This window comes from Diadema antillarum, unplaced genomic scaffold (genome assembly GCF_040938485.1).
Source record: "Diadema antillarum isolate AM-2024a unplaced genomic scaffold, OU_Dant_1.0 seq00000665_RagTag, whole genome shotgun sequence".
In the NCBI taxonomy this organism is placed as follows: domain Eukaryota; kingdom Metazoa; phylum Echinodermata; class Echinoidea; order Diadematoida; family Diadematidae; genus Diadema; species Diadema antillarum.
The window spans coordinates 306744-334082 of record NW_027271576.1 but is presented as its reverse complement, the minus strand read 5'-3'; the positions used below and the strand labels follow the sequence as shown (position 1 = coordinate 334082).

The window sequence follows — 27339 nt, the reverse complement described above, 5'->3', positions numbered from 1 at the left end:
GTTAGGCCTATAGACCTACCTGAAGTTTCTATGAGGTACTAAGTAAATGTAGATATCGGGGTAGGGCCTACTCAAAGAGGTTCTACTGCACATCTGGCCATTTTGTCGGGTCGTTGATCCAGAGTCCTGCCGCGATTTCATACGGGCACAGGTCCAGTCCAGCTGCCTTCAACTTGGCAAAATACCGGGACCGATCGATCGACAGGATCCAGATTTTTAGAATATAGCTGGCAAGACATGATGCATGTATCTCATGAATGATGGCACAAATGACAAAATGAATAATGAAAAACAGTCCCCATGTCTGCGTAGAGTTGCACATAGATTATACGCGTCGCACATGCACAGCATGCAGTATGCGCATTATGCAGGCTTAGCGCTTGCAAGCTGTTTGTTTTCACTCCAGTCAACCGGAAGTGACGTGTAGCCGACCGCAAGAATAAGATGAAAATAATGGTTTAGATTATAGCCCTCATTGCAGAACAAGAAGAGGATGATGTAAAGTGGAATTGAACTCTCCTTTGTGATGTCCCATCTGTTTTCAATGTAATGACAATCACTATGTCTTAGCGTGACAATTGCTCATTACAACAGACACATTACTGCAGGCAACTAGAAAATGTTGTTAGTATTCAATGCAGGTGAAGGAAATAAATCACAATCTTTTAAACCCAAAAGGGAAAAGTTTATGCTGACTGTATATCTTCTGATTTTGAGCAGACACTTTTAATATAACAGTGGTATGCCAATACCATTTGCACACTTCAGATGCAGTGTGATGGGATAAAATGAGATGAAAAAAAAAAAAGAAGAAATGTTGTGATCGTTCCAGGGAAGTGCAGTCTGTGGTGCTGAGCAACGTTGCCACCATGAGCGCTAACCGCCGCGGCATGTTTGAGCCCTTCCTCAAGAGCTTCTTTGTGCGGTCGAGCGACGCGACCCACATCCGACTCCTGAAGCTGGAGATCATGACTAACATAGCGAGTGGCACCAGCATCTCAACCATCCTCAAAGAGCTGCAGGTCAGTTTTAAAGGCTCATCAAAACATTTAGCAAGTAAGCAATAAATTTCATCACTAAATTTGTCATTAATTTTTGTTGTTTTATTGGCGAGGAGGTGTTTTGTAAAGTCTGGAAGACGCTTGCCTTTTAAGTTAAAATCTTAGTCGGTCTGACATTATTTCTATGAAGTGTTTAGACTAAAAAGCAATGTTTAGTTGTGAGGATTTTCAGGATCGAATACAAAGTTTTAGTGAAGAGTTTCATGTTCCCTCAAGAAAAAAAACCCCAAATGGCCAGCAAAACATTAAGTGAAATATATATATAATAATATATGATATATGAATATTTTTCAATTCAATTACTGTTGCCTCTTCTGAAAAATGAAGTATTGTTGCATCTCTTGTGTGCCCACAGACGTACGTGACAAGCTCAGACAAGGAGTTTGTGGCTGCTACGATTCAAGCCATTGGCCGCTGTGCCAGCAACATTGAGGAGGTGACAGAGTCATGCATGAATGGTCTCATGGGGCTCATGTCGAATCGAGATGGTGAGAGGATTTTTTGAATCTCCAAGTGTGTAATCTCCAAGTCTGTCAGAAAGGAGACATTTCTCATTCAGCTGTATATGATTTTTTTTTTGTGTGTGTGTGTTACTTTTATAGTGTATTACATGTATGTGCAGTTGAATTCCCAGTAGATTGATCTTTGTCCATGTGATGAGTGCAGTTACACTTTTTGGTTGGCCAAGATATACCCATGCAAGAAACTTATGTGATATTGTTTCTCAAAACGTTATTCGCCAAAATAGGTGTATTTAGAAAAAGTACTAAAACATGATGTGTATCACCATTTTTGTCAGTTATCCAAGTTGGTTTTATGGCATTTTTGTTATCAAAACTGAAGCACACTGATTTGTCTGTGCAGTAGATGGTAAGATTTCAAATACAAATAGAAAAGGATCAAGCAAAAATGGTTTTGAAAAAACAATTTCTCCTGTAAAGCAGTGACTCAACACACAACCAAATTTTGCAAGAGTTTCTCTGAATGCATACATTTGACTCATACAGGACTTAACTTCAGCTCTATTTCTGACCATACAAAACAGTTTTAAAAATAGATGTCTTTACGGTATGATTTTTACTTGGATTATATGTGACCCTGCGTCACAAAACCAACAGAAAGTCGCCAGACATGGATTTTGAGTTGAGAGCAGATTCTGAAAGAGCAGACTTTAAGCTTTAAAATATTATATATAACTCAATTCAAATGGACTCTCCTAACCTATCCTAATATTGGAAAGAATGCACACACTCTGGAAAGTGTAAACTGAGAAAAGAGGCTCTCAAGTACAGGGTCTGTTCAAGCACTTAATCTTTACCAAGCTGTGCTAGCTGTGCAATGATTGGAACAAAAAATAGGATGTAAACCAAACAGAGCAACAACAATGAAGCGATTAAGAGATTAAGCTGAAATTGAGTATGCTTTATGAACACATGTTGTAGATGATTAATGCTAACTTTCAAAGCAGTAGCATCATCCTTTCTATAGTTATTAGAGTTTGAAGTGAAGAGCATGGACAAGGTTTTTAAGAAATGAAAAGGGAACTTTATAAGACACACCTAATGGCACTATTCCCCCAAAAAGTGTGAGAGAAAAACTGCTTGAAACACAATTTCCTGTTCGTTTTATGATCCCAAACTTTAGTATAATGTAGAAAGAGACTTTTTGGTTGTTTTGTGATGCACGGTCACATATAATGTAGATAGCTTTCCATAGACCCCACCCCCCCCCCCCCCAAAAAAGGATTACATTTGTTTATAAAAATTGATTGGGTAGATTTACAATGTACTCTAAAAGTGGAAATTTTCACGGTGTGGAAATTTTGCACACCTCGTGCAACCACAAGCTAGCGTGAAAATAAAGGCACACAAATATTTTTGCATGCCATATGTTCCAGTAGTTAATGTCCTGATTCCGCAAAATTAAAAAACACCCGAAATTCATCTTACCCGGCCGAGCATGAAAAATTACTTGCACGAAAATATCCACTTTTATAGTATGTCTTGAATTGCCCTATGATAACAAGGATGTACTGTATTTCTGTGCTGAATTTCAGAGGCCGTGGTGGCGGAGAGTGTGGTGGTCATTCGCAAGCTACTCCAGATGAACCCCACAGGTCATAAAGAAATCATCCGTCACATGGCCAAGCTGGCTGATGCCATCACTGTAAGCAAAGGACTTTGCCCTCATCCCAGTCTTTTGTTTTTCCTTGTTGTGTCTTGGATGTATGAGTGATTCTGTGCGTGCGCCTGTGTATGTGCTTGCACCTGTGTATGTGCTTGAGTGTCTGTGTGTGTCTGCGTATACATATGCATGCTTGTGTGTGTGCATGCCTGTATGACAATCTATTATTACTTGTAGAGCTTTAAAGCCACTGTTTGCCATTAAAGGGGTAATCAAAAAATGTTTGAATTATCACATTTGATGCATATGTATAGTTTATTTGTATCACAAAACATCCTACCATATTATAATTTCCAATAAAGTAATAAATGTAAGGAGATATCACTAATTTTCTTGATAAACCATAACTGTAGACGGTTCATACTAGAAACGATTGAATAAAAGTATTGTTCACATTTTGTCTATTATTTTGCAATACTTCACATCGATTATACTGATCAACATTTTTACTTTGGTTGTTTTTATCTGTAACTCATGGAACTACAAAAGTGTACATGTATTTTGAAGCACAAAAGCTGTTTTTTTTTTTCCATCTGCAAGTGGTAAATAGTGGCTTTAAGTCTTGTTGACCCGATTGACAGTATTGCTAATTGTCATGTCCACCTAGGTGCCCATGGCTCGGGCCAGCATTCTGTGGCTGATCGGTGAGTACTCGGACAACGTCCCCAAGATTGCTCCCGACGTCCTCCGTAAGATGGCCAAGGGGTTTATTGGCGAAGAGGACATCGTCAAGCTTCAGATCCTCAACCTTGCAGCCAAGCTGTACCTGACCAACTCTAAGCAGGTCTGTCTTTACTTTTTGCTCAAAGTGAGAAATAGAAGGCCTTCACTTCAAACTAGCAATAGTATAATAATGATGACTTTATGACCTTTAAGCTGCAGTCTTTGCTCCCAAAGACCAAGCACAACCAGTTGAACAAATTTATTGAGACTCATCAAATAATGGATCCTAATCATGATTATTGAAAACTTCAGCCGCCCAACTTTGGGATGGGTTGAAAGAAACAAGTGTCATTTAGGAAGAAATGGGACACGAAAGAGGGGACGAACTAACAGTCACACTTTATTTGTTAACTTTGACATCCTATATGTATGTGTCTTCCAAGGTGCATTTAATGTTGAAATCTCTTTTTCAAAATGATGTCAAAAACGTGCACTGAAATTACTACAGACAAATTTTCTAAATATTTGTTTTGATGACACCCCACCCCCTCAGACCAAACTGCTGCTCCAGTATGTGCTCAACCTGGCCAAGTACGACCAGAATTATGACATCCGTGACCGCGCCCGATTCCTGAAGCACCTCCTCCTACCGGGGGACAAGTCCAGCACCTTCTCCAAACACGCTAAGAAGATCATTCTGTCCACTAAGCCAGCACCTGTCATTGAGTCTGTTTTCAAGGGTAAGTCCAGACCAGACATAAATCCACCATCACAGAGGTTTTACAGTATTGCTTGTGGAAGCTTCCCTTGATATTGGATGGTGACAATGCAGAAATCACTTGGCATGTTGCAGATAGTGAAATTTAACTAATGCCAACAAAAGCAAGCAAGTAAGATAGCAAAACGACGATAAGAGTCAGAGGTTTGCAGCACACCCTGTGAATAAAAAATGTGAAGGATGGGGATTAGAGTCTTCTTGTGTTGTGAATCGGGGTGATGCAAAGGTGGAATGGCCATGTGGATAATCTTGAAAAGGACTACAAGGCATTCTTTGATAGGAAATGAAGTCCTGAGAGGATGAGTGCCGAGTGGAAGGCTGTGATTAAAGTGCTATTGGATTATTCTTTTGTTATAATGGTGCAATCACTAGAGAACAGATCACTGTGTGGAGAGCCCTGGAAAGGACTGTTTGGTTTATTCTTTTTTTATAATGGTGCAGTCCTGAGGGAACCTGTCACTGTATGGGACGCCCTAATAATGATTTAAGAAAAGAAAACTAAGCACGTAAATGTGTTTGTCTCCATCTCTGACCAGACCGTGACCAGTTCCAGCTGGGCTCTCTCTCCCACATGATCAATGCCAAGGCCACAGGCTACATTGAGCTGCCTGACTTTCCCGAAGTGGCACCAGATCCAAGTGTGCGAGTTGTTGAGGTATGTAATGGCAGACGTTAATCATGGTTTATCAACCTTTCACCCTTCTTTCATTATTCATTCTTTCATTTATGCATCCCTTTATTCGCCATTTCATCGTTCATTCATTCAGTCTCTCATTCACTCAATCATTCATTTATTCATTCATTCTTTTATTTGTTTATTAAGTCATTCATTCTTTCATGCATTCATTGTTCAACTCCTTCATTCACTCATTCACACATGCTTTCACCCATGCATGCATTCATGTCATTCAGTTTTATATCATTCATTCATTCTCTCATTAATCCAATCATTTGATATGTCCTTGTTAGTTACCTTCTTGTTTTGTGTGTACACACATTATCATAGATAAGGAAAAAGCAAAATAGAAAATATGTTGACAAAACAAATTATTGACAAAATATACACATACATATAAACAGGAAACACGAAGAGGCAATGGTTCATCACATTGAAATGTCAGAAAAGAATTGTTTAGGAATGGAGCGTCTGAGTTTGAGATTAAAGTGAATGAATGGAGAATGGAAGTTTGATTCCTTCACGTGGAATTATTTGGTGCCTCTAGATGCCTCTTTAACTCATTGTCTCTGCAATGAATTTTACACCTGCTTGCATTTACAGCCGTATGAGAGAAGGGACCCATACAGGCAAAGTGCTAAAGTACATATGAGAAGGTCCATGCTGAATAAGACCAATCACATGCTGTATACAGCAATCATTTATGAAGGTTTTATCCATTAATATCTGTGGCTTCTTTGTTCAAGTGAGAAAAAAAAAGAAGCCCAAAACAGTCAATGACATAAGAGTAGAGATCATGGTACATCTGGCAAATTTATTAAAAGAGAACAAAATGATATGCAATTATGAACTAGGAAGTCTTTTTTTGTCTATGACTGTGCCTGCTCATTTTTTTGTTGTTGTTGTTCAAATTTTGCATGTATTTTGTGGTTTCTGGGGGCTGTTTTTGATTTTTTTAACATATTTGACCTGTGACCTCATATTGCTTGATTACACATCAGGAGGCGCTCCCTTGGACCGGTGACCGGAAGGAGGTGACCAAGAAGAAGATGAAGGCCAAGTCCTTCTACTCCAGCTCTGAGGAGAGTGAGGAGGAGGAAGACGAGGAGGGATCCTCATCGGGTAAGAAGGGGGGGTGGGAGTGGCTCTTGATTTGGGCTGATGCACAAGTGTGTTGAGTGAGGAAGCGTTCAAGCACTCTAAAGCGAACCAAAGCGAACTGAACTAAAGAGTACCGTACTGAATTGTGCCAGAATTGAAGCGTTTTAGCGCTCTGCGTAGAAAGTGTACCTCATACTTTATCTTAAGAAGAGGTCGCACATTGTAGCTTTCCTAGTTCTGCAAGAGGGTCATTCACCCGGCGTGCTTGAACTACTTACAGATGTCCCGAACAAAGAGAACGAACTCTTTGCATTATGACGTATGTGCATGTTACGCGCATTCTCCCATGGGAACTTTTGGTATGCTTTTGGTACCTTTTTGGAGCACATCGGGAAGTGGTCCACTTTTGGCTCGGTACAGTACGGTACAGTACACTTTAGGAGCGTTGGAGCGCTCCTCTGGCGCAGGTACGGTATGGTACAGTTCGCTTTAGGAGAGCGCTTGAACGCACCTTGAGTAAGCTGGTTTGTATGTCAGACCAGGCATAGCTGGACTGAATATGTACTCTGAGCAATATGTAATCCTTAATGTGCCAAGGCACTTTACAAGTAGGATAACATGCCAAGCTTTTTCATCAACATTCAGTTGCCCATCCAAACTCAATAACGCAGTTGTAAAGTGAGCAAGCTGACTCAGGTATAGCAGCGTGCCTCAGTCCAATATTAAGGCCATAATGACAAAGTAGGGGATTATGAAACAAGAAAGTTATGATTATAGTTTGTAACTGATGAATTCCACAAAAATTCATTTTTCCATCAACATGACACTGACATATGTTAAGTGTAGCAATTATTCCCCCTGCTTTCTGAAAGCGGTTAGTCAAGTGCTCTTTTATTATGCTAGAAAATTTGATTTTTTTTTTTTTAAATTCCTTCATATTTTCTTTATATTGTCCACACATACGTCATAACCTCTAGTAGTCTCCTCATCCAGTGGTACTAACACCAAAAGTTTAAAAATTCATAACTTTTGCATCGATTGTCCGATTTTTCTCAAACTTTCACTCCTGTGTTCTACTAATGTTGCTGCTTTCACTCATTCCACATTTCTCTTTGAGTTTGGGTTTCCTTAAAATTCTACTGTAGCTTTCCCAGTTCTGCAAGTCCCTTTTATTTATACAAACATAGGTAAGAGATGAAGGTCTCTCGAACCTTTTCACTATCAATGTCCATTGCCAGAAGGGTCCCAAGGTTTGCGGGCTTGAAAAATCACAAAGTTATTAAGTTGCATCATATGAAAGAGCTTTCAAAACTCTGTCAGATAATATCATGAACAAAAATAGGATTTTATGGTAAAATTTTCATGCTAGGGTCCTTCTGCTGGGCAGGTGACTTAATTTCGTTTTTTATTTAACCCGTTCCGTATGGGAACCTGGTGACCTGCGTATTAAGTCTATGGGCATTTCAGAATTCAGTATGGAACGGGTTAGCAACTCTTTGGAATATTTAATCTTGTTTTTATTCATTTTCTGACCACTGAACCTGTAGAGTAATGAACCTGTTTCATTTTCGGACTAGAGACCATTCGGAATGATGAATGCTGTATGTGTGTGTGTTATCACTTTTCAGAAGAAGGGAGTGAGATGAGCTCTGGGTCTGCCAGCAGCTCAGGCTCGGGAAGCGAGAGCGAGGAAAGCAGTGGTGAGGAGAGCGAGGAGGAAGACTCCAGCGAGGCCAGGTCGTCGGGGTCGGACTCGGGGAAGAGCGCCTCCGCATCGGAATCGAAGAGGATTCGAGCGAGGAGAGCGAATCAGAGAGTGAGGAGGACGTGAAACCAGTCAAGAAGGTGAGCCACTAATTGCTCAAATTGATGCTGTTAGTTTGGGAAAATCACTAGCTTGTCACAAATCATTCACACAGACGTTAATGGTTTGGAAATCATTGAGTTCTTAAAAAACCACTCAAACAGAGGTTATTGGTTTGGGCATTACTAGCTTCTTCATCAGAAGTCATTCAAACAGAGGTTATTGGTTTGGGCATTACTAGCTTGTGACAAATCAGTCGCCACAGAGGCTATTGCTTTGGGAATTTATGTCAAATGCATTTCGGGTACAAGCTATTCGTTGGACACCTTCTTGCTTCAAGATAAGGGTTTATAGAAAATTATCATAAGTGGTTACCGACATGTAGTGTAAAGTTCACCATGGGACCCCGAAATGGATATTCTACTGAATTGTATGTTTCAGGCATGTGTGACATTACATGTTTCCTTGAGTGGTGCAATGACATTTGTATATCTGTTGTGGTGATATTCAAATACACTGCACTATTGTGCAGATTTGTCCAAGTTTCCAAAATGTTTAACAGTTAATTGTCAATCAATGCAGAGCTGCAAGGCATGCAGCATGAAAAGTGTATTGCACTGCCATGTGATCTGCATTCAGCCAATCAGATCCGCTGAAACATTCAAACCAGTTTGACAGCAGGTATTTCTTTTCTGGTCTTGATCCGTAGAAGACACCCACAAAAGTCCAAACCCAAGGAGGAGAAGAAGAGTAAACAGAAGCCAGAATCCACCATGCAGCTGCTCGACTTTGATGACTGTAAGTGTTTCAAGATTTGCAAGAATGAGCTGTATTTTCTGATGTATGTAAAGGAAAACTCCACCCCCATACTGAACCCTCTCTGTGCCAGGAACATTGGACTGTGTTTACAATACTACGGGATTTTCTGTGCCACCTGGCACCGAGAGCACATAAAGGGTTAAGATGACTTTGATGAGTAGTCGAGAGTAAAAGCAAAACAGTACAAGTTTCATTGAGAAAAGTCGGGTATGAAATGTTTAGAATTTGAAGTTTTCTTTTTCTGAAAAAAGCAATGATTTCAACCACAAACATCACTGCATTAGAATAAAAGAAGAAATAAAGTCTGCACCAACACTTGAAGAGTTGCACACAAATATTCACCGAAATCCCTTTCTTGAAATTAATTTAGAGTGAATCATATGCTTCACATCATTATCAGCATAGATTTAGAAGGAATTTGCAATAATTGCTTTAAAATGGGACCTGCAGTTGTGTTTCTGACTAAAAACTTGATTTGTGTAATTTCAAAGAATATGAACAAAAGGGGGACCTGCATAGTGATGACATCATTGACTATACCTTCTTGCCTGATATGATGATAACATATATCGCCATTTGTAAAAACAGGAGAAATCATGAAGTTTCATGTCTTGCTCTTTGTCCAATTGTAAAGAAATTTCTATTTCACTCTTTTGGGTGTGTACAAATTTTGTCATTTTAGTCAGTTTCAATATAAATATGATTGGGGATACCTATAGATACACTTCATTTATTGTTCAAATTGCATGAAGAATGGCATTCCAATGCACTGCTATGTAACGAAATGCAATTCCAAATATCAAATACCCTGAAAATTTGATTGAGATAATACTGACAAAATCTCCCATCATCAAATCCAAGTGTGTCAGAAGTTAGCATTGAATACCAGATCTTAGAATCTTTCCTGTGAAAATTGGGGCTGTATTTCTGAAATGTATGATTTTTTACCCGTACTACCTGGTAATATGAAATTATACCTCTCTATATCTTGAGTCTTCATGTGAGAGAAAGCAGCATCACTCGGCTCTCAAAGGTGATTTCAAGAAAATCAGTGCAGTAATTCACCTCCAGAAAATATCTCGTGATATAGAAAGTAAAGCAAATCCATGTAATTTTGCACATCCCCACTGTTTGGAATCTAGTACAATCCGACTTCTCTTTTCCAGCTTCCTTTTATCTGGATCTCCCTATTATCTGGATGCAATTTTGCCCTGATTTTTTTTTCAGTCTACTGATTATGGGGAAAATGGGGATTTCATACTCAAACAGAATTCCAGCACAAACTCACGTGAAATACATGTTATGCCCAACATATTTTTCATACATTGACATCAAATTTTTTATCTAAGATAACATGCATTCAGACATTCACTACCCCAAAATTTTGTGCTGATATCAAAGAAAGAGTTCCAGTGTACGCTCCCTGCAATAGGTTACATGTAGCTATCATTGGGTATAGCAGCTGCATGTATTCAATATTGAGTCTCCCATATCCGGCCAAATCCCTTATTCGGATGAGTGCCGGTCCCTACATGTCCAGATAGAGAAGGTCAGATTATACTGTGCAATATGCAATTCAAGCTGATAGTAGAAAGTAATTAATTTGCTAGCTCAGGTTAGATGATAAGTATGGCAGCACCCTAAATCCTGGTCTCCTTCTTCTCTCCCTGGCCCACCCAGTCGGACCTTCGGCGGAGTCATCACAACCCACAACCCCAGCGGGACCCACCAGCATTCTGACCCCCACCCTCGCGACCGACCTGCAGGGGTTATCTCTGAGTGACAAACCACTGGTAGGTGTCTTCTCTCTCTCTCTCTCTCCCCCTCTGTCTCCCTGTGTTTCACACACACACACACACACACACACACACGCGCGCCTTGTAATCATGCTTTACAAGTTTGTGGTGTGACACCTGAATCATGAATTCCTTGCATGAATTCTAGTGTATGTTAACATCAGGTGTGTAACTTCAACTGCTAAAAGTAGTTGATTGAAAATCTGATTGCTCACATTATACAATTGTATATCGTAGTCTTGTGGTTTTTCTGTTCTAAGTTCCAAGTCAAACTGATACTGTTGTTGTTGTTGGTGTTGGTGGTTGTGGTGTTTTTGGAATAACAACATCTGATGTTCATTACTTGCCTATAGATTTTGTGACCAGTATCTAAGAGATATACATGTGAGCAATTTATAGAGCAATGCAGAGAATGAGAAGATATCATCAAGCCTGTACAATGACTTTTAAAGAGATGAAAATGAGATTAGAAATGGAAATTTTAAACCATTTTCCTTGTCTTGAGTATTGGAAGAAATTAATCTCTCCTTCAGCGTTCTCGCACTGAATGGAGGAAATCTTTTAGCATAAGACAATGACGAGTACATAAAGGTTATTCCATTCATTTTGTTTTCTCTGCTTTTTAATGGATAAGCTCAATACGTTCAAATAGACTCACACAGAAACTCTCATTAGTTTCTTCATTTAGGATGATAGACGTTTGTGTAAAGGGAGCAGCCAAAGTCTATCCTCGAATTCCATATTAGACCCATTGCTCTACTTTTGTGTGTGTTTCTGTGTCTCTCCCTACTCACTGAGTAGCCCATGTATTGCTTGAAACCTATGACCTTGCCATAGTAAATATGCCTTTTCATCCATGAGGTCTATGAAGTAATTTTATGTTATCTCAGTATTTCATGTACAAAAAGTTGATTAAATGCTCACATTTTCCCCCTTTCCTTATTCTATGGACCATTAATGAAAGCTAGATGATATTGATGTTACTGGATTTGCAGTTTCTTGTTTATATTTGCCGTATACTTCATACTAGTGGATATTGCATGATCTGTGTATTTGTCCTTGTCCTAACTGGTTTAATTTCTTGACCGTCTATTACATGCGGAGCCCTGCCAGAAACATGAAACATTGTCACTGATTCCAAGTTGAAATATTTCTTATACAGCTTTGTTCTCATTCAATTCTTGTGATACTGAAAGACTTGGTTTTGAGTTTTTCAGTTGCGGTCAGTCACAATTTGTCTTTCATCAGTGGCCCAGGAACTGCCTAACCTTCGTCACCAGACATATAGACACTCAATAGTCTGGTGACTGTTACATTGGTTGGTGGCAGTCTAAACTCAAGTCTGATGAAATGTCTGCATGTATCAGAAGTGATTTGTCATTTATGGTCTTCTTAGTTCTCTACCATGTGTCCTTTTACCTTGTATTGATGTCAAGTTGAAATTTTTGTTCATGTTTTCATCAGAGTTCAGAACAGATGGCACAGTTGGCCAAGGTAATGGCATAACTCAGTTTTACTTGCATTATATGTGACCTGTCACCCATTGAAGAGTGAAGACATAAAAAAGAAAGAAGCCACAAAAAAAAAAAACCGCCACATGTAGTCATATATCGTGTACAGTCAAACCTGGCTATAGCGGCCACCCAGGAGAGATGACAAAAAAATGGCCATTTAAGACAGGTGGTTGCTATAGACAGGTTCTCTAACATGCTTTACCTCTCAGAGGAAATTGTTTGTAGTGGTTGTATATGGCAGGTGGCCGCTATAGACAGGTGGTCACTATAAAGACAGGTTTGACTGTGTAATCAGAGGTCATCTCTTCCAATATTTCTAGAATTCTTTCGGATATTATATAGCCAATAGCAATTGCAATGGAAACAGAATGTTGACCGTGGAACACTAATGAGCATGGTCAGTTCCTCCTTTATGTTTTTGATACACAGAGGGCAATATCCCTTTGATGTTGCCCTCAATAGACTTCGTCTCGCACTTGAGGTGGCAGGTTGCAGTCATGTGCTTGGACACCATTTGGCATCACTTGTGCACAATATCATGCCATTGTCTTTTGTGTGTGAAGGGAAAACCCTTTCATAAATGGCAGCTAGAGCACATTGTATGTTTTCTTTGTAGTCCTAGTGGGTTTTCACATCCTTGTTGGTGTCTGGTTGACCTCATTCTGTCTTCTTTGTTAGCTCCATATCTATGTAGGCACATTAGTCAGTATGACATAGCCATTCCCTCCCATACTGCTCATATTCCCATAATATCTTGTAGAATTACACTTCAGATATCTGCCTGTGAGTATGGATTGCATTGTGGGATGCTTTACATATTAAGTAGAAAGAGAGGAAATTGAATGTACATGGTGATTGGCATGGTGTTGGGAACCAAGCATATGTTTCTTCCTCAAACTCTGACATAACATACCTGTACTTTATCAACTTGTGTAGTTTGTGCTCATGGAAGGGATCATTGTGTGGTATAATGCAGTGAAACTAATTTCATCAATCATATTGTTGGATCGAAATCATTATTTCAATCATATTGGATTGCAAAGAGCAGGATGCTAATGGGTGAAGTCCCTCGCTATGTACACACACAGAAAAAAATGGGCAAATGATGCGGACCGGTGGTGGGTTACCCCAGGTGACTAGAAATAGTCAGCAAATAGTACATTAGTACCAACCATGTACATTATAGGATATGAAAAAGAAGAGTATTTGATATATTTTAAAAGTGGGTTGTTTGGTTTGTATAACTTACTGTACAGTTGATTTTGGCAGTGCAGCAATTTTTCATAATGTTTTGTAATAAATCTCCTGTGCAGTGATATATCCCTTTGGAAAACAAATTTTACAAAAATGTCAGATGCTGTATAACAACACATCTGCCATTCAGAATTTTAATGTACATTACATTACCACCTTCAAGCTTTTCTTCCATTAGCCAGGGGGAAAAATGCGTAAAGCATTAGGGTGTGAGTTTTGTTGCATATAATAAGATAAAGCATTAGGATATGATTTATTGCTGCTTTGAGGCTTCAGTTGTTTGTGGTTGAAGAGATAGCATGGTGCAAAAGAACTGCACTAAACCATGCCCTGTCCAGTGATTTAATTGCATTATTTGAAATCACATGAAATGAATACGTACCAGGAGGTCACATTAAAGGATTGCTACTAACTTTTGTTTAGTTTAGTCTTACCTTTGTGTATGAGGAGAGTAGTAAACTTCTTGCACTCTTGTTTTTCCTTTTCGTTAAATGTGTAGGAACTTACCTCTTAGTAGAAGAGATGGCCCAATAGGTGAACAGTTCTGAATTTACAATTGATTTCTCCTCATGTAAAATTGTAGCATGTTGTAGACAGCAAGACAAAGTAGCATCTTGAATAGAAGCAGGAAATAGTATGTCTGTCTAATGCAGTAGGTAAACGATGCAAGTTGTGATAGCTAGATTTCCAGAGAAGAATTCTTCATGTCTCTATTGCTATTCTTTAGTTGCTATGGTACTAGAAAATGTAGCCTGATTTATTGCATGTTTTCATGTTTCTTGACAGTAGATAGAATCTTCAAACACACAAGCACACTTTCAATATTTGTCAGGCTGAGTGAAATCTATTCGTACCCAGGACTACTCATTGACATAGAAAAAGAGATGGTAAAGTTTCTCTTTGCATCCTATGTCAGAAGAAATGAAAATATCATCATGATAATCACATCACGTCATTCACAATACCTACCAACATGCCACAGGAATTATTCAAATGCTATGCTCATGACTGAGTTTTTTGATATACCACAGCTGCACTTAGACCAAGGGACTTTGTTAGTCTTGAATTATTATGAATATGGTTTCAGCACAGCTTATTACATTGCTTATGGCACTGCCAAAGCAGACAAAATATGCACATTCTTTTATGCTCCTTGTTTACATGCACATTTCAATGCCAGCAAAAACCAGAGGGAAATGCTGCAAAGAATCAAACAATTTTCACAGAATCCCCCAATTTTGGGGGAAAGGGCTTTGGCAAGAACTCACTTTATGACTCCATACAGGCTACCGCTATTAGCAACATGCCATTTTCAAACGCCTGGGAATAAGTGGCAACTTTACTGATAGTTTTGCTTTGATGTGCGTGACTTTATCAATTTTCCTTTTCTTTTTGTGATTCATTTTTAATGGTGGCATAACCATGTTGGGCAAACAATCATTGGGAAAAAAAAAAAGTTGAATTCTTCACATTTAGATTGCATATGGAGTAACAACTGGTATAGTGCTGTCAGTGCACACACTTGTTGGTAACAAGTTGAACAATCTTTTCTTCAAAGTTTTATTTACAAGAATTCTCTTTACTTTTTCTTTATGTCATTGCCCTACTGTGACATAACAATTTGTTGTACCGGTAGTCATCTTACCCAGCAATGACCGCTCATTTTAATGGATCATCCAATTTTTGTCAAACTTCACTAATGTGTACAACTAACATTTCTGTAATCACTAAAATCACTTGTATATTTGAGGTCACGGGTATGATCACCAACGATCTAAGGCATGAATTAAAGAGACAGTCATAGCACTCCCAAGACTCAAATCTCTCCCAATCTGCTGTGATTCAGCCATGTGATGGAACCCTTTAATCGCTCGATACCTTTCTCCTCCCCCTCCCCCCAACAGGCTGGTGGAACCATGTTTGCCTCCAAGGAAACCTTTGAACTCCTGAATAGGGTCAACAGCGGGGGTCTCTCGGCGACGTACCGCTTTCCTCGCACCACCTGCATCTACTCCACGACCATGGTTGCCGTGGAGGTTTCATTCTCAAACAACAGCAGTGCAAAGATCCAGAATATCAGCATAGGTACCCATCTTTAAATGCAGCCCTTAAAAAGTAAAATCTGATAATTCATGTAGGAAAATGGTACCACACATTGACTATGAACTGCAGCATGCAATTCACACCATCATGTAAGTATGTGTGTTTCAGTGGTATTTCATCTTCAAGAACTTCATGATGCATTGAGCCTAAAAAAAGAATACAGAAAAAAAAAACTTAACAGAATATCTGCATGCCTCAGGTGGGAAGGGTGCAGGAGGCATTATGTTTCAGCAGGGAGGGTGAGATGACACCCCTCTAGTTTCTGGCATCTTTTTGCCTGTGTGTCTGTATGGCTCGGATTTCATTATCTTGATTTGTGAAAAGCACTGGTATGTGTTGAGGATTCTCGTAGTACCTTGCCTGGATATGTTACATCAAGTGAGGTATATTTACCCGTGTACATGAAGTACATAGTAAAACTAGCAGTAAAGGCAATGGTCGTTTCACTTTGTAAAATTTTCAAATCCAGCCCCAACTTCAGGTAGGCACTTTCATATTGATGATGTTATGGTATCCATGGTAACAAGTAGTGATGATGTAGATGGTGTTGACACGGTAGTGATGGAAATCCCTGTAAGAATGATGATGGTGGTGATGGTAATGCTGACAACACTGATGGTGATGAAGATGATCAGCAGAGAAGAATAGTTATAGTAATCATGATTATGCTGATGGGAATGATGATGTTGATAATACGAATTGATAATGCTGAGAGTGATGGAGATGATGACAGTGCTCTTGAGAATGATCGTGATGGTGATGATGATGGTAGTGCTGATGAGAATGTTGATGAGAGTGATCGTGATGATGATGATGATGACAAATATAGCAATTGTATTTGACAATGATAAAAATGGTTCAGGGAATGATGCTAATATCCAGGTTGTAGATTGATATAAACACTGCAAATGAAATCAAACACGGGACACTTGCATTTAGTTAATGACTGCCTTTTCCCCCACTTGCCTCAGGTGAAACCAAACTAGCAGCTGGCATGAAACTGCATGAGTTCCCACCAATCACAAATCTCTCTGTGGGCCAGTCAACCACAGGAATCCTAGGTGTGGACTTCAGGGATACCACTCAACCTGCCAACTTTGAGATATGGTGAGGAAGTTTCCATGACTACTGCAGCTATAGCTCCCATGAAATATATGCACGCTAAGACAACCCACAAACATAATTCTAACCTTAATCCTAATCCTCACATCGAACTACTAGTAAGCCTAAAGCCCCATCACAACCCTAACTCTAAGTCCCCGAGGAAAATAAGACTAAAGCAATTGTGACAGGAGCAGATAGCATGTCACCGGTGAGGAAACAAGAGTAGTTTGCTCTTTAAGCTTTTGTCACTCAATTTCTTCATCTACCTCTCCCTCTCCGTCTTTCTGCCTTACCCTCACCGATGTCCCATACGTATGTTTGAGAGGGAGGGCATAGATTGGTTGAGATGGGGCTTCAGGTTTCCATCTTTTTTGTGAGATGAGATTCCTCATATGAAATTTTAAAGAGCATGCAATTCTAAGAAGAATTCAAAGTTAAAGGCACATGGTCCCGGTGGTTTAGTCCAATGCGTACTCGGGCGCACGACGCAAGTTTCCTAGAGTGACCTACGCTATCGACTCCTCTTTAGCGCTTACGCTGTGACCCACTTCCCCGAGTCTGAAGAAGTCCGATCCACTGTAGTCAGTGGTCGGATCACAGTTCGGCTCATGATTCAGCTGAGAGGGATGACAGCTTTAGCGAACTTCTTTTGTGAAGTCATAATAAGAAGCACATATGCACACACCCTGGCATTACTACAGACTGTGCGATGCGCAGAGAAGACAACAAAGGCAACGTTACTTAGCAACACCTATGCACTTTACTCTTGATGACAGCTCAACTTCGGTAATCTTCGTATCAATGCTAACGGTGATCGGCAGTATCATCAACAGCGCCCTCTACACTACCGGGACTATGCATCTTTAATTTCATAAAGTGCACTCCTGTTATAGCGAGCATGGTTAAAATGAAATTCTGGTTACAAAGAAGTTAAAATTCAGGCCGCAACATTATCCACTCTTACATGTATGTAATTTTATTGTTTATTACTTCAGATATAATGAAATTTTGACATAACAATAGAAAACTGCCCGTCCCGAAGACTTCCTTATAATGGGAGTCCACTGTAAAGGCGAAAAGGCCACTCCTTTTATCAGGACCACTTTGTTTTACTTTGTTTTTGCATATCTCAGACATTCCGAACTGATTTATATTTTGAATCAACTTTGAATTCCTGTAAGAATTGTATGCTCTTAAATATTTCGTAAGCGGTTTGTAATCAAAAAGTCAAAATCTGATCTCCCCCCCCCCCCCCATCTCGACCAAAACTATCTAATGTCACCTGTTCGCTACACTTTTGGATCACATTTTTTTTTTTTGGGGGGGGGGTGTTTTGTTTTTTGTTTTTTGAGTCCTTCAGGACAGATTTCACAGTTCAATTGTTTGTTCAATCCTTATGAAACCATTTACAGGAATCTAGCAACCCAATCCAAACTTGCTAGTGATGGTAGCATTTTCCATCTTCTGACAATAGTCAGCTTTATAGAACTTCATGAGTCCATCCATGTCTCAATGTTGAATTGCATTTCTTTTGTTATCGTTTTGCCCCAGTACGGAATCAAGAAAGTTCAGTGTCACCGTCAAAGCACCGATTGGGGAACTCCTTCAACCAACAACAATGAGCGAGAGAGAATTCTTGTCACAACAGTGTAAGTGTCCCTAATGTATCCTCTCGTATTGTGTGAAAATGTAGCTAGCAAACAATCTGATATGCTTTGTAATGTGTGAGGCAGCAATTTACAAATGAGAAGAACTAAAATTATTCTTTACATCATGACAGAACAATGATAAAAAGAACATATGAAGAGAATGCGGCGAATTTCATATTTGTAGCATAATGAAAGAGCATTCGACTTCAGCTTTTTCAGAAACCAGGGGAAATGATGTTACCATTTAAAAAGCATACATGTATATGCCAGTAACAATGCAAAGTAAAGGGTACTTTTTGTTGAACAAAAACATTTTGTGGAATCTTCTTTATAGTTTCATTATATCGTTGATTTGCAGTGATGTCATGAAGTGTTGTAGTCTTTTATCCCGCAATGGTGTTGTCAACTTTAATAAAAAAAAGAATTAAAAATCCATATTTGTTTAACTGTTTGCCTGATTTTCCTCAAACTGTGGTGATGTCTCTAACGAATATTCCTATGCATTCACTCAATCCACACTGGTATTTAGGTAAAGGTCCCCTGTAAACATTCAAAACATACAGTGTCTGTATGGTATCAACTGATACAAATTGTGCTGCTGTACAATAAGCCACCAAACATATACTGTACATAACAGTGAACATTGATTGGTTTTGGAAGCTCTGTTGAATGCACAATGGTTGTAATAAGACTGCCATGAGCTCTACCTCCTACCTCCTGCCTCCTTGCAGCCAAACTGACGGGGATGAATGAGCACTCGGACAAGGGGGACATCGGGGCTGCACACAGGGAGGAAAAGGCTCTGATCAGATGCGTGGGCGAAATCGCCAACGTGCAGATCGTTCCTGCCAGTGACCCAAGCAAACTAATATACAGGTATGGAGTGACGGGAATGAGATTTGCACATTCCTCTTTAATACAGTGCAGAAATTGGAGTAGCATAGGGGATCCCCAACAACCCCTCCCTTCCCCCCCCCCCCCCCCCTTCCAGGAATGAGAATCGAACTCAGTTGTGTGTGCCACAGGAGTCATATTCAAATTCATGAATTTATTCCGTCAAGGTGTTTTTATTGCATCTGATTGACAACTTGCCCTATGTTGATGTAGGGCAAGGTGTCATATTGTTCTGAACTTCACAATTACCAGGGAAAGAAATCTGATTGATCGTACATCTTTCATTTGCAGCAAACTATGTGAATGTAGGAGTCTCCTGTTTCATCAAGATGTTAAACAAGAACTTAGTGGAAGAAATATGTGTTGTGATTATTGTCAGAAGTGGGTGTTTCCCCACATTATTCTATAATCAACAAGACCACCAAACTAATTTTTAGTGTCCCTCGGTCCACCTATAAAACGTCCCTTCTTGTTGTGCGTTATGTTATCAGGTTTGCTGCCAAGACAATATCAGCTGGAACGCCGGTTCTCCTGACAGTGCAAGTTCTGAGCGAAGGCAAGGCGCGGATCACCACCAACTGCGAGAAAATGGTTATTGGCAACATGCTGGTCAAAGATGTCAAAAAAGCCTTCAGCAAAGCATGATGCTGATTCCAGATTTCAAATTCAACTCGTATTTATATCCCATGTTGTTGTTTTTTTTTTCTCTCATTATTGTGTCCTCACAGTCTTTAAAGCCTCACCCTGTTCTGTAGCAAACTGTCAAATCATGCTTGGTGGTCTACCTAGAGTATTTAGTAATTTGGGTGTCTACATGATTAATAGTTTTCATAGCAGAGACAGTCACACAGTCACAGAGCGTACATGTACTCAAGCTGTACTAGTGATCTTAGATTTCCAGGGAAGAGAGTGAGTCTCTGATATCTTAATCTCCAAATTTTGAAAAAATTATCTCAACCATGTAGTGCTCTTGATTATGGCATGTGACCAAATATTGCTCTCCTTTTTCAAAACAATTTTCATCAAAATTGGCTCTTATTAAGAGAAAACCTAGAATTAAGGTTACTGTCAGACTGTCCAGAACGAGTGTGATCACTAGCGTGGCTACTTTATCACTTGCTAGTAGAATTTAGTGGATATTAGAGAAATCAGATTCAGAGTCTATCGTTTCAATATGCCTTTGTAAAACCTAAAGTTGGTATTGCTTTTATAGCAAGTCAATGCAAGTATATTCCCATTATATTGCTTCTTACTTTTTCATTTGAAAGTTGTAAGTTAGAACATTCCACTATAAATTTGGTACTCCAAGTGAAAATTAGCCAGTATATGTTTTGGGACAGGCTGATCCAGACATAAAGAGAGTTTCAGACTAACAAATAAAATACTTTGTAATGACATTTCTGAAACACTTTCTTCAATGTGTGTATATTTACAGGCTGTTTCAGACTGGGAGATCATTCTCTTTACTGACCACTATCTTTAACTGACATTCCGCACAATACATGTATCACCAGCTTCAAGTGTGTATGTGGCCGAGCTGTCGTTCTCAATATGCCTGTGTGTGTGCACACAAGTGTATGTACATGCATGCATGCGCCATGGCAAAAGATGAGTACAAGATAATGTGTGTACTTGTTTTCTTCATTTCTCTTGCACTTTAGGATTGCTTGTCCATAGGCCATCATAGCCTCAACTCAGCACACTAGCCAGGAGAAGTAGTCATTACTGGATTATGGTAGCAGCAAAAAAATCCATCTGTATTCAAGTATTGGACCTTCTGGCAGCTTGTAATGATGGTATAATTTGAATGAAAATGTCATGCCAGCTTGGATTTTTTTTTTTCTTTAATCCAAGATGATTCATCTGTTTTCACATTTTTGCCCTTGCAGTCTTGATTACCATTCTAAGATAGAAATGGCTGTGTTCTGATAGGATTGGCTGTGTTCTGATTGGGTAGGATGTGCCGAGTCCATCAGTACTGACTTGATGGTTGCAAGACGTTGGCCTCAGCTTTTGTCCACTTCAGTATCAAGCTGGACACGATGTCATTGTAGTAACTTTGCCAGCTTATTTGTTTGTGCAACGAGACAATGTGTTTTAGTATAGTTACCCTGGTACCATCTACTTAAATTGTTATATCATTCACTTTTCAGGGCATAAATTTCTTGTTAAACATGTTTCTAATATTGGATAATGAGAGTACGACTGTAATGTCAACATGCATTTGCAGCATTAAAACTCAGACAAGCCTTTGTGCTCGTTAAATGGCTCAGTAACATTGGAACAATCAAAGTCATTGTAGAATGATGTATGTACCTAAATTATGTCAGTGATACTTTCAATGGAAGAAGAAGATGCACCCAAACTAAATGGTAAATTATAGTACAACATAAAGTAGGCGTAAGTAACATGGGTTACTCAAATGTACATCCTTGATATATAACATGACTGTGGAATATTCAGTGATGGATCCTTCCAACATGATTCTTACTTTAAACTGATGGATCAGGACTAAGAGAGAGAGAGTTTTGAGAGATTTGGTTGTCATTTTTTTCACATTGTCACATTTTCTGCATTCTGCAGACATTCCTGGCATAATTGTTTTAATAGCAAAGGGTAAAACTAGTTTGACATGTGTATTATTATATCTAGTGTCAGTGTTTGGTTAGATGTGTACTGACTGTGCTGATAGCATTTATGATGTGTTGTGAAAGTCTATGAATGACATATTGCTTCAATGAATCCGAGAGTACTTATAATTTATGATTAAACTTATAACAAAGCGTACATGAAATCGCCTCTAATTTATATAAATGAAGTGTGTCATATTTGCCATTGAGTGAGGTAGATTTGATGGTGTTGCTGTGTGTTAAATGCTGCTCTTTCACCATGTTGGTAAAATCTTTTGCTGATCTTGCTGAAAAAATGTACAGTTTTATTATTACAAACTCCAATACCAAGTCTCCCATTGCCTGAAAAATTGACATAAGTGATTTTCGACATAAATGTGCAATTCCATACTGTCTTCAAGTTAATTTAAAGGACCTATGCAATGCAACTGCATAATGAGTTGTGTTGATGCATGATATCCTTAACATCATTGTATGTGGCCAAATGAATGTCTGAAATGTGGCATGTATATACAATATATATATATATATATATTGGCAGCAAAACGTGCACAGAGACGTGGCTGATGTTGGGTTTAGCATCCCTTTAATTAAGCTTTTGGGCGAATTGCCCTTCTTCAGAATTGTATTACTGCTGAGTGCGGTCTTGTGATGTTGTAAAGACAACATACATACATATATACATATATACATATATATATACATACATATATATACATATATACATATATATATATATATATATATATATATATATATATATATATATATATATATTTATTTATTTATATATACAGTATATAATATATATATTCTTTCATGTTGCCATGTTACTGATATGAATAATAAATTGCAGGGAAACTATATATACAAGCTATGTTCTATCTCGGGGAAGGTGCATTCCTATGTCTTCTGTTAATAGCAGTGAGCGACTTCCGTAAAATAACCTTCTCCTCTCCCCCTCCCCCCCCCCCAAAAAAAAAACAAAAACAAAAACAAAAAAAAACAAAACAACAACAACAACAACAACAAAAAACAACAAACAAAAACAAAAACCTAACGCGAGGCTGTTGGGATTTCAGACAGGGCTTAGGGAGGATAACATTGGCACCCAAATATGTCAGGGAATAAAGTATACAACCTTACCCCCACAGAAACAAACACACTCACACACACACACACACACACACACACATTGTTCGTTGAAACGAACAGAATTATTTCACTCTCTTCAAATCTCGTGTATGATGTCAATTTTAAGCTAATAATTGTTGAATCATTGCTATTAGCATAAAACTAATTAATCAATGTTTTCAATATCTTATTTAAACCCCTTCAAAATTGGTCAATGACCACTTGTCCGATCGGGCCACGAAAAAAATAACGCTTTTTTAATTTAGTGGCCCGACATCAATTTTTGATGGTCCCAGGCCACTGGACAACCGTTAATGTCGATCCCTGATATACTATCACTATTATCTCATTCTTAACGCCGGTATTGTCATTAGTACAGTCACGTGTTTTAATCCAAGTTGACTTTCATTTACATGTATTTTATTCATCCATATTCCTACGGCCGTTATGTACTTGAGATTTTTGCGTTCCTTTCATTCGAGAAACGACAGAGATTCATTTGAATTGGAACACAATTTTTGAGAGTATACGACAACGAACACAGTGAATTTGACAGAATGATTATTATTTATTGATTGAAATGTATTGCGTTAAGAAAATCATCCATAACAGCCCGCAGGCTGAATTTTGGACATCATTATATGAAACCAGCTTAAATACATTGAAATGTGTAAGAAATAACAAACATAAAGTATTTAAAAATCCATCTTAAATGAAGTGCAACAAAAATTGACCTTTACCACAAAACTAAAGCAAATTTCAAAATTGCGATTTCTGCTTATTATAAATACATGATTAAACTAATCAAAATATCAAAACATTCACATTAAAACTTAACCTTGACAATCTCACCAAAAATATACTACAACAATCAATTTCAATACACATTCTATCCTTTCTCTATCACCACTGTTGTCATTTATATGTAATCGTTGTTGCTTATACATGAAATTAAAATGAGAATTTCCCTTAAAATTCAACTTATTTCTCAACTTCTTCTTCCAGTGCTTCTCCAACCTCATCCTTTTTCATACAACAATAATCAGATTATCATTTTATTCATATATAATATTACCATTTTAAAGGAGAAGGAAAAAATGCTGTTCTAATATTGCCTCACTTATTTGAACCATCAGAACTCTAGAACTTCTAGTATCATGCCTACCTACCTACCTACCGAACAAGGTGTGCATATTTTGGTGTTCGATTGTGGTTTGTTAGCACGGGTTTATTGGCCATTGATATACACAATAAAAGTATCCAAGTTTTTATTCTTAACGACCTGAGTGTTCATTGATTGCAGTCACTTTGGCAGTGATGAACTTCGAAAGTGATAAAATTCGGTATGTTGTGGCACAAAATACAAGAAGGCAAGTGCCATAATGTGTCTCGCCCATTCGCGTACAAGAAATTGTACGTGAATGGGATAAAAAAACGTGAACAGATAAAAAAAGAGAGATATAAACAGATAAAAGGAGATATAAAAGGGTAAAAATTCATGGCAAAAAAGAAATGTGCCATAAAAACTTAACATTGGGCCCTTAAAGTTCGTTGACCCCTGCCTGTGACCTTTGACCTTGTGGTGACCATCCACTCCCCAAGGGACATCTACCATCCAAGTTTGGTCACAAACAGACCTATGGATCAAAAGTTATGACCCATAATAGAAATGCGCCATAAAAACTTAACATTGGGCTCTAAAAGTTCGTTGACCCATGCTTGTGGCTATTGACCTTGTGGTGACCATCCACTCCCAAGAGACATCTACCATCCAAGTTTAGTCACAAATGGAATTATGGATCAAAAGTTATGACCCATCATAGAAAAGCGCCATAAAAATTTAACATTGGGCTCTAAAAGTTCGTTGACCCCTGCTTGTGACCTTTAACCTTGTGGTGATCAAGGGACATCTACCATCCAAGTTTAGTCACAAACGGACCCATGGATCAAAACTTATGACCCATAAACGCACCATACAAACTTAACATTGGGCTCTAAAAGTTCGTTGACCCATGCTTGTGACCTTTGACCTTGTGGAGACCATCCACTCTCCAAGGGACATCTACCATCCAAGTTTTGTCACAAACAGACCTATGGATCAAAAGTTATGACCCATAATAGAAATGCGCCATAAAAACTTAACATTGGGCCCTAAAGTTCATTGACCCCTGCCTGCGAGCTTTGACCTTGAGGTAACCTTCATATATGGTAAAATGTTAAACTTTGTATGTCCCCTCTTCCCTCGAAGTTTGATTGCAATTGAAGCCCAGAGTAACGAGTTATTGAAGTTTTTGTAGCATTACGGACAGACGACGGACGGACTGACGGACGACGGACGGACAGACGCCGCAGGCGATCCCTTAGTCTCCCCTCACCTCCGGTGGGCTCGACAAAAATATGAAAGCATATTATATTTCACAAACGTTTACAGTAGTTTGTACAAATGATTTGTCGAATTCGTATGTAAAACCCGTTTTTCGTGCTTGATTGTTATCAAAACATGTAAAATATCTATTGCTTTTTTGCTATTTCTCTCTCTTTCCCTCTATATACACACACACTAAACACACATAATATCTGTATGTGAATATATAGATATACGCATATATATGAATATAAATGTATAAAGAATGTAAAACACAAATTGCTATTGATTAACTACAAGATAGTTCGATCATTGTTACATAACGTAAGATAACCTGATTGAGATTATTCATTTCAATGCCTCCAATTGACTTCTATGATTTCATTTTCATAAGCCGGCAGAAAACTTTTATATTCAGTTTTTTGTGATAAACTCTGCTGAAAATTACAAGATTCCTGATTGTTTTCTTTTTTTGGGTGGGGGGGGGGGGGGGGGGTAATTTTCACTCATTCTGTTGTGAAACGCTCACCTGCGAACAATTCAGCACAAGGAAATCAAGACCATGACTGTCAAATAAATTACAATGAATTAAAAATGGAGACCATTTTTTTTTCTTATTACAATAGTCTCCACTGACGTAATTTAGACAATTTTTTTTTCTGTCAGATTGATTTGTAAAGCACGCAGATACCTTTTTTGTTAATGAAACAAAGTACTTCTAACTCTGTTCTACACATGGCATGCAGTTAGTTTCCATTACGAGCATAAGCTCAGAAAACATTTCCTAATGGTTAACCTCTAGAATTCTGAGACTTAAAGGGGCATTCCAGACGATTTTCATAATGTCACATCATGTTGCTCATAAATCGACAGCTCCATGTGTAGATTCGTGGGATTTATTGTTGTCCTTGAGCAGAGAAACCAATAAACTGAAAATCTTAAACAAATGACACTGAACAGTACGTGTTGATGACATCAGAGCCTCATATATTTCAGAAATGTAGCAGTGTAATTCCATTACAATACCGCCTGCTTAACAAGTTCATCCGTGAAGAATCTATGCATGCCTTCTCCTTTTGTTCTGCTTCCTCGAGCTCGAACTCATGTATTCTTATTGGGAGGCTGCCATGTCAGCATCCTTGTTCACTGCAATTTTATTATAAATTTTGAAAACATTCTCATTCCTCATCCCAATCACTATAAATTCTGAAATTCTGTACTCTGTCTGAAAATGAGGTCTCTTTTAAATACGTAACAATAGTGTCATGTCCTTATTGCTAAAGCAGCAATTCAAGAAACAGTACAAAAAAGGCGACCATATAAGAGTATATATGCTGAGAGTTACACGTAAAATCGGGTAAGGATTTGGACTATTAGGGGTTAGGTTCTGTCAAGCCCTTAGAGGTGCGTATAATATCTCAGACAAATCGATTTTCCACCTCATCAGGGAGAAAGAAAGGGTATCTATGATAATTATTATGATAACATCATCATCTTCAAATGAAAGAGATTACACTCGTGATATACAGTAGAAGAAACTTTCTATCAGCTGGTATCCCACTCATTTACCGTTAAGAATTTACCAATTAAAAACTTTTTTTTTTACTTGAAATACTTTTCACCATTGACAGTCACCTCTGACCACTGGAAACTCATCATTGAAACACCACTGAAAATCAACAATAAACACTGTAATCTTAGCATCGAAAATACCTTTCACCATTGTTAGTTACCACTGACCACAATAAGAAACACACTGCTGACAATGCCTTTCACCACTGAAAATCACCAAAAACCACTGGAAGCTTAC

The 27339-nt window shown here is 38.5% G+C and overlaps 1 protein-coding gene across 1 annotated transcript in view; it reads left to right on the top strand.

Moving 5' to 3' along the window:
- LOC139736830 (AP-3 complex subunit beta-2-like) overlaps positions 1 to 22182 on the top strand; it is a 33370-nt gene extending 11188 nt beyond the window's left edge. The window contains 18 exon segments of the mRNA XM_071647493.1: positions 833 to 1022; positions 1417 to 1549; positions 3118 to 3227; positions 3853 to 4029; positions 4462 to 4648; positions 5223 to 5341; positions 6364 to 6484; positions 8092 to 8243; positions 8246 to 8308; positions 8469 to 8470; positions 8980 to 9065; positions 10767 to 10879; positions 12347 to 12376; positions 15555 to 15735; positions 16725 to 16860; positions 18409 to 18506; positions 19238 to 19382; positions 19892 to 22182. Of these exon segments, the coding sequence (XP_071503594.1) occupies positions 833 to 1022; positions 1417 to 1549; positions 3118 to 3227; positions 3853 to 4029; positions 4462 to 4648; positions 5223 to 5341; positions 6364 to 6484; positions 8092 to 8243; positions 8246 to 8308; positions 8469 to 8470; positions 8980 to 9065; positions 10767 to 10879; positions 12347 to 12376; positions 15555 to 15735; positions 16725 to 16860; positions 18409 to 18506; positions 19238 to 19382; positions 19892 to 20045 (2197 nt within the window). The 3' untranslated portion in view covers positions 20046 to 22182.
- Positions 22183 to 27339: the final 5157 nt, after the last annotated feature.